At 35.6% G+C, this 15,139-nt stretch overlaps 1 protein-coding gene across 12 annotated transcripts in view; it reads left to right on the top strand.

The window, feature by feature from the left end:
- The window catches only part of LOC142337413 (rho GTPase-activating protein 26-like), a 95,781-nt gene that overhangs the window by 52,603 nt on the left and 28,039 nt on the right, over nt 1–15,139 (top strand). For 9 of the 12 annotated variants that reach the window (XM_075386600.1, XM_075386598.1, XM_075386597.1 and 6 more), the window contains 5 exons: nt 5,792–5,894; nt 6,122–6,343; nt 8,408–8,676; nt 9,214–9,339; nt 12,663–12,838. In XM_075386600.1, the coding sequence (XP_075242715.1) occupies nt 5,792–5,894; nt 6,122–6,343; nt 8,408–8,676; nt 9,214–9,339; nt 12,663–12,838 (896 nt within the window). Of the gene's footprint in view, nt 1–5,791; nt 5,895–6,121; nt 6,344–8,407; nt 8,677–9,213; nt 9,340–12,662; nt 12,839–13,489; nt 13,508–13,556; nt 13,581–15,139 lie in introns of all 12 variants that reach the window. The other 3 variants (XM_075386605.1, XM_075386608.1, XM_075386604.1) reach the window with 2 other exon arrangements.

The following is a 15,139-nucleotide window of genomic DNA, read 5'->3' as shown; positions in this document are numbered from 1 at the left end:
AGAGACAATTTATTCGCTGCAAGCCAATATTTTACCTCATTCAATTCTTTTTGAACGTCCTCACTTTCAACATCAATGAAAGTGAGGTTCGTATCATCAGGAAACAACAAACTTTTTGAGTTAGTGCACCGCAATGGTAAATCATTAATATATATTAGGAAGAGGAGCGGACCAAGAATAGAAACCTGTGAAGCACCGTACCTAACGCTTTGCCATTTACATACAACACGATTAAATTCAACCCGTTGCTACTACCGGGACTTTAACTACCAGGAATAACTACTACCCACTTGGACTTGAACCTGAAGATCAAAAATTTTCGAATTTTTGATAGTTTTTTAAGTAATTTCAATTCCGTTTTCGCCCAAAATGCTAAAAAACAAAAAATGCGATATCTCATGAACTACTGGGTTTTTAGAGGCTCATATTTTACACAAAAAGTCAACTCTCAAATAAACCTCTGGTAGCATTTATCCAAGGGTATAGAAAAGAAAAGAAAAAGATCGGGCAAAGAGGCTTTTGACAATATCATCGTTGTTGACTACATATGTTTCTTTGAAATTGTGGTAAAAATTAGTTTTTTTATTAACACAACCGCAAACAATATCTTAAGGAAAAACGTCTGCATTTGAAAGAGCATTGAAGAGCTTAGTGACCCTTGCCTTAGTTGATCTTTTTTCAATTTGCGCTCTACATAAAGGTTCATTTAGCAGCAGTGTTGCCGCACTGCGGGTTATCCGCCTTTCAACTAAAGTAAACATGTCGTTGAGTTGTGGCTCCTGGTGGAGCTTACTTAATGACAAGAAGTTCGTATATGAAGTTGATACACGTTCAAAACTTTATGATTCATAAAAAGATCTGAAGAACTATCACAATAGTTCCTAAAATGAATTAGCTTCAAAATTTTCTTTTGAACCATAAAAATAGGCTCGAACATTGAATAACTTGTACTACCGTAAATCAGAATACCGTATTGGATAACAGAATTAACGTTGTTTTTGTAGTATTCTGTTAATTTAGATCGCGGGTCAAAGTGCCTAAGTTTTGCCATTATGCCACACTGCTTAGAGAGTCTCGATGTTACGTATTGTACATGTGAAGCAAAAGTTAGCTTATGGTCTGCAAAGACAATTTATGGTTGAGTTATCAATCAGGAAATTATTATCAATAGCATTTTGTTTAACATTCATCTGAACTGTTTTATTAACATTAAGAGACAATTTATTCGCTGCAAGCCAATCTTTTACCTCATTCAATTCTTTTTGAACGTCCTCACTTCCAACATCAATGAAAGTGAGGTTCGTATCATCAGCAAACAACAAACTTTTTGAGTTAGTGCACCGCAATTGTAAATCATTAATGTATATTAAGAAGAGGAGCGGACCAAGAATAGAACCCTGTGAAGCACCGTACTTAACGCTTTGCCATTTACCATTTACATACAACACGATTAACTTCAACCCGTTGCTACTACCGGGACTTGAACTACCGGGAATAACTACTACCCACTTGGATTTGAACCTGAAGATCAAAAAGTTTTAGAATTTTTGATAATTTTATGTAATTTCAATTCCGTTTTCGCCCAAAATGCTAAAAAAAAACAAAAAATGCGATACCTCAAACTAGTGGGTTTTAGAGGCTCAAAAAAGCCAACTCTCAAATAAACCTCTGGTAGCATTTATCCAAGGGTATAGAAAAGAAAAGAAAAGAAATCGGGAAAAGAGGCTTTTGACAATATCATCGTTGTTGACTACATAAAATTCTTTGAAATTGTGGTAAAAATTAATTTTTTTTATTAACACAACCGCAAACAATATCTTAAGGAAAAACGCCTGCATTTAAAAGAGCATTGATGAGCTTAGTGATCCTTGCCTTAGTTGATCTTTTTTCAATTTGCGCTCTACATAAAGGTTCATTTAGCAGCAGTTTTGCCGAACTGCGGGTTATCCGCCTTTCATCTAAAGTAAGCATGTCATTGCATTGAGTTGTGGCTCCTTGCGGAGCTTACTTAATGATAAGAAGTTCGTATATGAAGTTGATACACGTTCAAACCTTCATGATTCATAAAAAGATCTGAAGAACTATCACTATACTTCCTAAAATGAATTAGCTTCAAAATTTTCTTTTGAACCATAAAAATAGGCTCGAACATTGAATAACTTGTACAACCGTAAATCAGAATACCGTATTGGATAACAGAATTAACGTTGTTTTTGTAGTATTCTGTTAATTTAGATCGTGGGTCAAAGTGCCTAAGTTTTGCCATTATGCCACACTGCTTAGAGAGTCTCGATGTTACGTATTGTACATGTGAAGCAAAAGTTAGCTTATGGTCTGCAAAGACAATTTATGGTTGAGTTATCAATCAGGAAATTATTATCAATAGCATTTTGCTTAACATTCATCTGAACTGTTTTATTAACATTAAGAGACAATTTATTCGCTGCAAGCCAATCTTTTACCTCATTCAATTCTTTTTGAACGTCCTCACTTCCAACATCAATGAAAGTGAGGTTCGTATCATCAGCAAACAACAAAATTTTTGAGTTAGTGCACCGCAATGGTAAATCATTAATGTATATTAAGAAGAGGAGCGGACCAAGAATAGAACCCTGTGAAGAACCGTACTTAACGCTTTGCCATTTAGATAGGACTAATTAACTTCAACCTGTTGCTAGTGATTCGTTAAGTACGACTTGAACCAATCTAGTGATTTTGACCTGGCACCATAAGAGTCCAACTTATGAAGTAATATAATATGATCAATGGTATCAAATGCCTTACGGTGAAGTAATATAATATGATCAATGGTATCAAATGCCTTACGGTGAACAATCGATCGAATAAAAGAAGCTTTTCTACCGCTCAATCTATTGCTCAAACATCATCACTCTTTGTGCTTTTAACTGGCAAAAATTCAACCCTAAACAAGATTTGCCGAACTAATTTTTGATCTACAAGGTTTTGCAATATCACAACAAATACCGCAAAAAGGACAACAACCTGTTGGTGAGGCTTCTAAAAATCTCATTGAAAGCTCCAGCTGAGTCAAAGAACTCTTGTTATCGTTCCGTCCCGCATCTAAGAGCCTGGTTGACAGCAGAACTCATTCCGGCACTCATCTGAAACTTTAGGCCAAATCTTTTTGCCGCTGAACAAGAATCAACTAGGCGTACTGATGTACCAAACGGAGAGGAAAAGACCATAATGTAATTCGTGTACCTTAGATGAGCCTGGGGATCAGGATCAAGTTGTTTATTGCCATTGCCGAGGTATATCATAATCAAATTAGAAAGAAAATTTTATCGGTCTGCATCACAGCGAACCTTCCGATCTAAACAGAATAGAAAAATCTGCTGCCCATGATAATTCTGTGCCAGGAGACATTGTTTTTTCTAGTTTCATTTCAGGTCTATCGCCACCCCCTGGACATTCGTATTACCTCACCACTGCAATCCAATCTATTTTCAAATTTGCTTTCGCACTAGCAGCTGTCTGGGACCGAAAAATTGACTAGTTTTCGCAAAAATGTAATGAAATTGGTGTCCAGTTTTTCTCTAATAGCTTTCGAAACATTTGAGGGTGTGTCGCAGATTCCTCGGAAAACCATTAAACGATTAGCTGTACATGCAGATAGCAGAAGCTTCCAAACGGTTGGACTGCCAATGGCTTAAAATCCGTTTGCCCAGCTTATTTGAATTTGTGCTATGCGAGGCTTGGCAACGATTTTATTTGACCGTGACTCTACAGTATAAATAATGAATGAAATGATTGAGTTTTTTTTTTAAATCTGAAACATGTAAATTAAAATAACCCCTTGGTTAATGTTATATGTTATAAATTTATTAATCAAACATTATTATTTTCTAATTCATAACAAACTAAGGTTCGGTTTTCTTAAAATAGTTTAATAAACAATATGTTTGAATCCTGCAACCCTTCTGTCTATTGGAACTCTTTCGTGTCGTTTAAGCATTTCCGCTCTAACTTTTTGTTTGAATTTGGTCTTCGACGTTTCTTTTCTAATTGTAATTGCAAGTGTGTTCCATTTTCGAATGAAGTTACGAACAATTGAACCATTACTCCATTTTGACTTACATGTTTGTTCTAAGAACAGGTTATGGGTTCGTTTGTTTGCAATAATTGGCACGTTTTTCAAAAATCTGAAATGTTTATTAGAGCGATTTCTTGTTTGTTGGAGAATATTGAAAAACCTATTTAATGACACCCGTGTTATTTGGAGCTCTGCTGGAAGAATTTTAGTCCCCAGAAGTAGATCTCTGGCAGTATTTGGTTTTTATAAAACAAACTTTTATGTCCCAGTTTATTTGTTTGTTAATTCTGTCAAAAGAGTAAGATTGTAAATTTTGAAAAAAATCGCACTAAGATCTAAATGAGATAAAACTAGAGATTTAAAAGGATTTATTCTTGTTTTTAACGGTACCTGATAACGAACCAAATATAATGATCTGATTGCTGAAGCCATTTTTACTGATAACCTTATTTAGTTGATTTTTGTATGTCAGTTCCCTATCAATTATTACACCTAAATATCTACATTTTTCAGATGCTTCCAATCGGTGTCCCTTGAAATCGACAGTTTCAATGATTGGCAATTTTTCATTCCTGAACACCATTAACTCCGTTTTTCCTCATTCAAGGTTAACCTGTTTTGTTTCATATATTGATCTGTCCTGTTTAATGTATCTTCTATTAGCTGCAAATTTGTCTACTGAATTGTTACGCTCTCTCAATTAGTGCGGAGTAATTTATTAAACTTTGTCACCAAATGGGAGGGGACAATTCGTTAGACTTTTTTTCGTTCGCTTTGATTCACCCAAGCCAAGAGATCAAATAATTGAAAATCTCAAGATCAAGAAAACAACGCAGATTTCTCTGTTTAGTAGCTTTTTGTCAAAGAGGGTGAGAGGGCTAGAACTGAATGAAGATAAATACATGAACTGTGCATTATTTGTTCAATGATCTGTTTCATTTGGTGTTTGATATCATAAATGACACCAGTTTTTAAACAACACCAATTTCTATTCAATCTCTCAACGATGTGTATTTCATGCAAAAGATGCGTGACAATTCATTTATAGAGCCTCATTCTTTTCCCCAAAATCACAATTACAACGTTTTTGTACTGAACAATTTTTGGACTAATTTACGTCGGTTCGTCTTGACGCATTTTTTGCCTGTATTTTTTTGGTTTTTTTGCTGAAATGTAAAAGGATTCTGAAATTCAAACAAAATAGACTCTAAAAGCAAATTGAGTTTGTTCAAATTATCGAATTTTTTCTAAATATTGTTATATCTCAAGAGTTTCTCGGTAATGGAATTCTTTCTTTTTGAGTTATAACCTATTGTGTTTGACGGTTTTTATTGCCAATTTTTATCTTTTATGATGTACCGCTCAGGTGCAAATGCTTTGAAAAGGTCACCTTAAAATTAATTCATCTGATTTTTTGATGTTGTAGTGAATCAATAAGTCAACCTTAAGGCAAAGCATCATAATACGTTTAAGGTTTTGTTTCCATTTATGATTCAGCCAACTCATTTCTTCCAATACGCCTATTTTGACTGGAAATTTTAGACCAGGAAAAGGATATTAAAAGACAAAAAATTTACATGGTTTCATATGTGCGTTTATTTATGCATTTTTACTTGAAAATTTTGAGAGCTATGCTCTGGCATAGTAAAATGTTGAATGATTTTGAGTGCATATCTTGCATATCTTCATTTTTTGTGGTATTGTCTTACAGAAATGAATGGTCGAGTTTGTATTTAGATTTACGAGGACTACCGAAAGTATCAGAGTCTCGGGGTGTATGAATTGGACGAGCGGGGTCTGGAGTTCATTGACTTCATAATTAATGCCATCGAGAGAGAGGGTATGTTCTTCTTTTAGTGGCGCTGAGAATGGTTTAGATTCGATGTAGACTTTTAGTAGATAACGGGTGGATTTTGGTCAAGTTTATAACTTGGCAGTGAACAAACTAAAATAAAGACAGATTCTAGACAGTTTTTCGTACACTTGTTGAGCGCACAAATTGAACATTCTATAACTGGGGAAAAATGATACGTGGTATTGATTTTTTAAAATTGGTTTGTTTTCTAGGTGGCCTGGAGCAGGAGGGAACTTTTCGCAAACCGGGAGGAGCTAAGAAGGTAGTTGAGCTTCTGGAAGCATTCTTTATCTACCACGATGTCTCAGGGGTCATGCAAGATCCGAATGGGGTTGAGGTGAAGACTCTCACCAGTGCTCTCAAGAAGTTCCTCCAGGAACTCAAAGAGCCTCTTATTCCCTACCATCTCTACTACAAGCTCGTCAATGTTGCCAGTAAGTAGAAAAGGTCTGACTGAATGTGCATGAAATGATGAAGTCATACTGTCAAATTTAATTGTTGCGTCCAACAATATTTTGACATCAGAACAAGGAGAGATTTGTTTCTTGCCCGTATCATTTACTCAGCCGGGTATTATTGTGCTTCTATTTTAGCGAATCGGAGAAGAGTTTTAAAATCAATAATATTGTTAGTGAAATTTTGTTCCGCTCGGTGACTTTTTCAAGCAGTTTTTACTGTTTTGAAAGGATTGAGTTGAGTAACAATTAGTGAGGTGGTTTTGCCGATATCATAATGTTTTTAGTTATTGTAAAGAGTTTACGCCAATTAGGATTTTGGGCTGCTTGGTTGAGTATTGGGGGGGGGGGGTGCATTTAGCGGGTTTTGCTCATTTTCATGTTATTCCAATTATTTCCAATTTATCAAATGGCGCGTATGTACCTTCAATTAACAATTGATTTGGTGTTGGTGCATTGATCAGGTGGTTTTTGAAAATTCTCAATAAGTTAGAAAGAAATTCAACTTTTAGGAAAGTCAATTTGTAATAGCTGCAGTCAGCTTCTCAAAAACTGCATCAACAGGCAAAACTTGGGAGAGCATTAAGTGGCTGAGCAGTTTTTAATTGCTCTTGAACGAAGTTCATAGCAATTATTCTAAACGTGTTGGTCTTTTTATGCAAATTTTTCGTTTGACCATTTTGCGCTTTTCTTCTAGAACATTCTTTGACTTCTCAAGTGACTTTTTCACGCTTTCGTTCTTCATTTTTGAGTGATCTCTATTGCACTCACTCCGAAGTAGAGCTTGTAGCTAAAATAAAATCGATTGCAGCATAATAAAACAAGGGCCTGATAGACGAGTGGGCAGTGCTTCCGGTGAGGGATGGGGGGTCCATGGTTTGAATCCCATCGTGGGCAACTGTTTTGCATCCATAAAGAAAAAATTATCTAGGCTATAGCGCCCGAATTAAATTGCCCCGCCTTTCGTTCAAGAGCCATTCTTCCGACATTAGTCGGTTTATGTCTAATAGCCGCCGTCAGCCTCTCAAACGGCTTTTCACGTTTGGCTTCTGACTTACCTCACTCACTGTCTCAACTCAATGATTTTTAAATCCATTCAATCGATGAATTACGCAAGATAGCGAATTTAGTCAAGGTCAAAAGAGCAAAATCAAAAGAGACGGGATAAACCGATAAAGCCCCGTCATTAAGTCATTGAGAATTAGGTCACCAAAGTTCATTAGAGTGTTTGCTAGCTGATATCGGTTTTAAGCTTATTAGCTTTCAGTTTAGAAGCTGAATTAAGTTCGGTATTGCAATCTAACTGAAACTGCACGCCAAATTAGAACACTTTTTGATGCTATTCAAATAACAGACACCCCAACTCGTACATACCTACATAATCCACAACTGCGTTACACTCACTCCCAGCTATCAATCCTCCAAACCTACCTATTCCCCAGCGATCTAATTCTGGCCCAAATTTTGGTTCTGTTTTTCCTTTTTATTTTTTTCTGCGGTATTCTACCCGCTCTGGTTTTTAAATTTTGTTTTAACAAAGTCACGCTTTTATATTTGATTGCTGATATACCTTACTCACTGTTTCAACTGAATGGAATTTTGAATTTATTGTGCAAATTGTCTCAAATACGTCAAGGGTCAAAAATCCAAATGGAAAGAATTGCGATTATCTAATTAAACCCGGGCACTAATACTTGATGTTTTACGACTTGACTTAATGCTATAGGCTTCCTTAGAGTATATTGCTAACTGATATTGGTATAAAGCTTACTTTCCTCCTATTTGTAGGCTGAATGCACCATTTTTATTGAATCTATTGAAACAAAACTTTTTTGACACTTACAAACAGCTGTTGCTAATTTTCCCAACGTTGGTCTGTGGGGTCACAAGTTCCTATTTTCCGACAATTTGCCTGCTATGTTTTTAGCCACGGTCATGTACTCAAACAGAGATTATCTAAGAAATCTGCTTTTTTCACTTCACGCTTTGTTCAAGTTTTACTTGAGTCAGCATAATTATGCCAAAACTTTGATCGCATTTCAGAGACGAGTGATTCGAAGGAAGATCAAATCAGCCATGTGCACTCAATTATACACCAACTCCCTCGCAATCACTTCAGAGCGATAAAGAAAATAGTTGAGCATTTCACTCGCATCATAGCAGCGAGTGAGAAGACAAAAATGACAGCGGCTAACATGTCTACATGTGTTGGAACGAGTCTTCTGCATTCAGAAGGAAAGAGCATTGCTAATGTGATGGAGATTAAATTTGTCAATCAGATTGTACTCGTCATTCTCAACAATTTTCACCAGGTGAGTCAAGTCTGAATTGGCAAGGTACCTGGCTCTTAATTGTGTTCAAATGAAGTATGTAGCAATTATTTTGGTCCTATGGCTCTTTTTTAATGCATTTTTCTGCTTCAGAGTTTTCATACGACCAAATTTCGTGACTTTTTGTCTTGAGAAACGGGATAAACAGGCAACGACTGAGGTCATGTTTATTAGAATCACAATCTTGTTTTCAATTAATGAGCTCATTAACCCACAAGTGAAGAATCTTGAATAGGGTTTAATGCACTTGAGAAGGTTTACTGAAGCGATGGAAAATGATTGATATAGAAATTGGTTGTCCGAACTGAAAAATAGTGTGGCCTCTCTTTTGGGTTCCGATGAACGTGTTGTACCTACCTATTATGAAGTATAATATACTTTTAGGTTTTCAGAATACAAGCGTGTTGTTTTAGTTTAGAGCGAAATCATTAACGTTCGCATCATCTTCTCTTTAGCATTTCAAAAGACAGAACAGCTGTTATTGAAACAATTTTTTGACTTGGTTGAAATTTATTTCAGATATTCGAGACCACTCCGACACCCTTCAGTTCAGCTTCCAAGTTGTCCAGAACCAGAATGGTGTCTGGGAACTCATCAAAACAACTGGTCTCTCAAAACACAACAGATCCAGATATGGCTAACAGGGTAAACTAGTGCATTTGCAGAATTCAAGAGTTACTTCGCAGATACACGCATGCTTCCTAAGTTGTTGTCACTTCTATAAAAATAGATTGAAGAACTTGGTTTGATATAAACCAGAATTTTCAAATTGCTCTTTAATAAATTTCCGTGCCATTGCTATATGCCCTCGAGCGAAGGTTGAAACAAATTTTGCAAACGTTTGTGTTTTTATGCAAAATATTTGCATGGCTCTATAGAACTTTCTATCGTGCATTTGAGAGGTTTAAGTTGACAACCCGTCTTCAATAACGGGATAAATTGGTAAAAAGCGAGGGCCATAATTGTCTGAACAGCTCTCTTCGAGTTTTACTAGCAGAATTTAATAGCGTACAGATTAAGCAGAATTTCAAGACGTAAAGGTCAAATTTGAATTAATCTTTATCACGTTAGATGTCTTGCCTTTTGAAGGAACTAAATTGCTTTGACATTCACAATTTTAATCAGCTGAACTCAATTGGCGGCAGTTTACTACTAAAGGTCAGTTGAAAGGCGCGCCGAAATAGGTTGCGAGTTAACTATTATCTAAAAATAAGGGGTCGAAAATTTATTCAAAGTTAACTGGTAGACAGGTTTTTATAGCCGCCGTCAGCCTCTCAAAGGCTATTATCTGGGCGCTCTCCTTTTTTACAATTAAAAGAATTTGAATTCTATTGGGGCTCTGTCCTTTTTAGGACTCGAATAGGAGTATAGGAGGAGTCTGTTTTAATCAATTTTATGGGAGTGACTTTTGAAGCAGGAAATGAAATGCGTTAAAAAATTGAGAATGGTTTGAGTGTTGAATAAAATTGAAGAGCGGAGGAACAAAAAGTGGTTTTTGTTCATGTGGCATAAAATTTTTTTGCTCTAATTTTAAAGTAGAGTGAGAAAGCGGTGTTTGAACAAAAATTCGCTTTTCCGCTAGTGGTTTTTTGTTCATATGCGGCAATTTCACTTTGATTTTTACTGTTTCTAATAGCCGCTTCCTCAATTCCAGGCGGCTATTATAGCGCTCCTAATTTTTTTACTTCGTCTAACAGATTTTTGTTTCGTCTTACCCTGAATTCTTGGAATTGACTTTTCAATGACTTACTTCACTCAAAAAAATGACTTATGAACTCACTTATGGAAGTTTAAATTTTATGTACATTTACTTATTAAAGGTCAATAGTGTGCATCTAAGTAGTGCCAAACATATATGCCCTAATTCTTGATTATTAGTCTTGAGCTTTTGATTTCGAATATTAATTTTGGGATCTGTTCCGTTTGTGCCCCCCAGTACGTTATGCGCCCTCAGTTACAGAGCACGTGCCATTACATAGTAAGTCATTATGTAATAAATATTGCACGTGCATCTGAGGAGTGCAAATAATATGCGCCCATTAAGCTGAGGGGGCACAAGTGGAAAAGATTGTTATTTTGAAAAGCCCTATTAGGGCTTTCTCCTTATAGAGCTTATGTGTCTCATAAAAATGACAGTCCAAAGCTAACCCAAAAAGTCTAGGTGTCTATTAAATGACTGGTGGTCGATATGTCTGTTTTACTTCTATAGTTGTTTCAATTCATGTAATGCCACAAGCGTATCTCGCTGCTATTTTCCGGTAATCTGCCGGCTCTGTTTTCGATTATTTGGATCGGATTTTTTTTGTTCGAAATGATTATCCCAATCCATTCATTGTTCATTCTAGGCGCAGTTTTTTGTTTGAACGAAATTTTAGTTTCTCGCTAGTGGTTTTTTGCTCACATGCGGCATTTTAACTTAGATTTTCGTTTTTTAATCTGATTTATTACAAATTGGTTTCCAACTCATAGTCCGTTCTAGGTTATTCTTTTGGTTAGTTAATGAAAATTTGTTGAATTGTACGTCAGAACTTGTCTTGGTTTATTTTTTTAAGATCTGTTCACACTTTTTCATGATTTTTGAAGTCAAATTGGAGCGGTGATTTTGGTCACGTCGCAACAGGAAGTGGAGCGGAAAACCAATTGGTTTTACGGAATGAAAATTTTTTGCTCTAATTTTGACGTAGTGTGAGAGAACGGTGTTTGAACAAAAATTCGCTTTCTCGCTAGTGATTTTTTGTTCACATGTGGCTGAAGTTTGTTCATATGCGGCACAATTTTTTTTTGATTTTTACTGTTTTTCGGCTTTTTGGATCGGATTTTTTTTCTAAATGGTTTTTGCCCATCCATTCATAGTTTATTCTAGGCCTATGTTTTCCTTTGAACTAAATTTGCATTTCTGGCTGGTGTTTTTTTTTGTTCACATGCGGCATTTTGACATTGATTTTGCTTTTTCTTTTTTTATCTGATGTTTTAAGTAATGGTTTTCCCAATTCACTCATTGTCCGTTCTAAGTCTAGTTTTATTGTCAATGAAAATTCTTTGAATTGTACGCCAGGATTTGTCCTGCTATGTCTTTTTGTTTCGTCGTCTGACGCTCTTTTTCGTTTTACATTTGTTTAGACATTAAAGCAAAAAAGTCAAATTTTCTGAATGACTTCTTCCTCTCAATAGCCGCGTTTGCGCTCACGACGTCATTTTTCTCTCTTTCTTTCTATCAAAAGTTTTTGCGTGATTAGATTTTGATTATAAGTGATTTACCTCACTCAATAAAATTACTTTTGCACTTTAAAACTTAAGTTTAATTTGAATTAGTCAAAGGAACTCATATGTGCAGTTAGGGGCCCTAATAAAAGGCTTCTGCGGAATGAATGCTAACACGCTTTATTAAATTATCGCTGAATGTTTGTTTACCTAGTTTTATGAGAGGCATCGATTTTTTTCCAATTTAGATCTGTACCTGTTTCTATCTCTATTATAGGGCAGGCAAGTCTATTCTCTCGCAGCTATTGCTGCAATCTGCGGGCTATGTTCGTATTAAGTTTCTCTTCAGTATTGAAAATATAATTCTTGCCTCAGATCTGCAAAGATGTCAGTAAGAAGTTATTTACGAAAACTAAGGTTGAAAATAAAATATATCTCTACGTTTTTTTTTTTTTGGTTTTTGTACTATCCTTAAAACTCTAAAATTTTCGCTTTGTTTGCTGCTCCCATGGAGTAACTACTGGTTATAATAATTTTATCTTCAGGCTCCAATTAATTTTTTGTGACCTCTCCAATTATGTTGGCTTAGTGTGCTAACCATTACACCAACTGTTATAAAGCTCTCGCTCAAACTTGGGCATCTCGTTCTTTTTTGTTCCTCGAGGCTTCATTTCTTTTTCCAAGTATATTTAAAAAAAAAGCTTTTTGTACAGCTATGTCAGGCTTACCTTATGTACAATTTACATTAGGTAGTTCCTGTGTTTCAGACAATTAAAAGCGGTGGTCGCAGTCCCAGTGTAGACTCCCTATTGGAATCGAATGAAGAGCATCGCAATTCTACTGCACTCCAAGAGGGAAGTAGGAATACCTCGATTGGAAGAGAGTTCAAGCGAGACAGGCCCAGTTTGAGAGGGCTGAGGGGTGCTCAGAGACCCAACTCACTGTTAGTTTTCGTCAACTTGTTTGTCCTTTTTTGTAAGGCTTTGTTTTTTAAATCAGTTTGATAGTCGGATTTGATATAAGTGGGTATTATTAACATTAAGAGATCTTATATGTGGTGTCAGAACAAAATACTCAATGACAAATTACAAATGTACCGAAATATATAAGTTCTACCAACCTTCTAGTTAAAAACAGAAATACTAGTTATCATAATTACAGCTAAGATAGATTTTTTGTAAATTATTTATAATTTCGGTATTTGTAAATTTTGGTTATTGGGTAAAACTTGACCCAACCCTTGAATTCCTTCAAGTAAATTTTTGCGGACCGGCACAAGTATGTGAACTATGTGAAGATTGACTTCAGTGATATGTTTATCAGTTTATTGTTATAAACCACAATGTTAGATGTGTTCATCGTTAGTATTTGTGAAAGTGCAAAAAGATGCATAGGTATTCATTCTCGATTTTGATTACATGATTTATATGTGAGCAGCTTCTTTTTGAATTTAGAATATTAAAAGTTTGGACCCCCCCCCCCCCCCCCCCCACTCAGTCAGCCCCTCTCCCCCCGCCCCAACACCTTCCACCCGACGATTTGGACCCCCCTCGTCTGAAAATTTTTTCATGTTATTGCTTCTTTTTGAATTTAGAATCTTTGCTCTGAAATGGTAGTACTTAATCATTATCGAATTCTCACTCATTGCTGCCCATTTTCAGTATTGTATTGTTCAAGTCGACCATGTATGTAGTTACGCATGTCAACCGGTTGATGAGCTTGCATACCAAATACCGCAAGGCTGTTATAGTTGCAATAGCTTTCAAATGATGACTGATGCATAACGCTTTTGCACTCACTACACTTTATACATAATCTTGAAACGTAATAATTCGATGTCACGCCCTTATTCAAGCAATGCTGAAATTTTAATAATTGGTTACTTAATGGAGCCTGAAATAGACAGCGTTTCAAGTTTTTCGCCGAAGAAAAGGATGCGTTAATGAAAATTTTTGATCTGGCAATTGACCATTTATTGTCGTTCAGAAATGTCTTTATTGTTCCGACCCCTCTTGAGGGGGGAGGAACTATATACTCAAATGGGTTTTTTTGTTCAGTCAATTTTCGCCGATCGATATATTCATCGTAGAGAGTTGAGACTGGTATCATTAGAAAGCTCGTCCAGCGTAGAATGTGGAATTAAAAAGATTTTTTTAATTTTCGTTTTCTACAGGGAGTTATCGAGGTTTAAACTTCTGAGAAAAGTAGAGTGAATTCACGATGTTTTTATTCACATTTTCCGAAATTTTTGACTAATTTTTCGTCAATTTTGCTAAAATTTGTTAGAATTTTTAAGAATAGTGTCGTTGATTTCATTTTTAAAGACAAACAAGCGTTGTTGATTATTCTGATTTAATTTTTTTAGGATAAATATTTCAAAATTCAGCCTTTTTCATCAGCACAACACAAAATAAGCTACTTTAGTCCACTTTGATTAAATTTTCCGGCAGTACAGCCCCAAACAACACTAATACAATCTTTGTAGACTCAGAAGGGGACTATTCCTACTTCAACTTCCACTGAGAATGCTCTGTAATTAAAACTCTGCCGTTTTTTGCTAACTTTACTCGTTGATTATCAAAAATGCAGAACCAACAAATTATCTATATCTACAACATTCGAAAATCAACTGTTCCTAACGGACAATAAGCATTAGCAGGCTAGTTTTGGGCCAATCTTGGACTGTTACAATCCAAAAAGAATTCGGATTGTAATCAGTCGGTCTTTTTTTTGAAAAAGACCTTTTTTTAATAATAAAGAACAGAACATATCAAATTAAAGCTCAGGAGTGATAGGTGATCGATGTTCCAAAATCTATTTTTTTAAAGAATGTGTTATGACACTGACTTCGACACCGGTGTTTCACAAAAAAAAGTAAATTAATTTGATTTTTGTCATACTTGACGTTCTTTTTGTAGACGCAAGACATATTCTGGATAATTGCAGATCTCAAAGGCTTCCTTTGGATGAATAAACGACCTTATTTAAATATTCTATTTTGTAAATAAAGTCTTTCACGACTTTGGATATCATTTTGTTTCGGAAAAAAAATCAAAATTATTACATACTTTTGCCCTTTTCTCCTTTTTGTCTACTTGTTACCTAGTCTCACTAATGAATGGCTACATACTACATTATCGGCGCTTGAAGATGGAGCAATCGAATATATTTTGAGGGCCAAAATATGGCTTGACGGTTTTGACAGCGTTTTCTGGCAAATTTCAATTGAATTTTTGTTGTTTTT

The sequence above is a fragment of the Convolutriloba macropyga genome, chromosome 4 (assembly GCF_964194025.1).
Source record: "Convolutriloba macropyga chromosome 4, txConMacr16.3, whole genome shotgun sequence".
In the NCBI taxonomy this organism is placed as follows: Eukaryota; Metazoa; Xenacoelomorpha; order Acoela; family Convolutidae; genus Convolutriloba; species Convolutriloba macropyga.
Note: the sequence above shows the minus strand (reverse complement) of the source record. Positions and strands in the feature narration are given on the sequence as shown.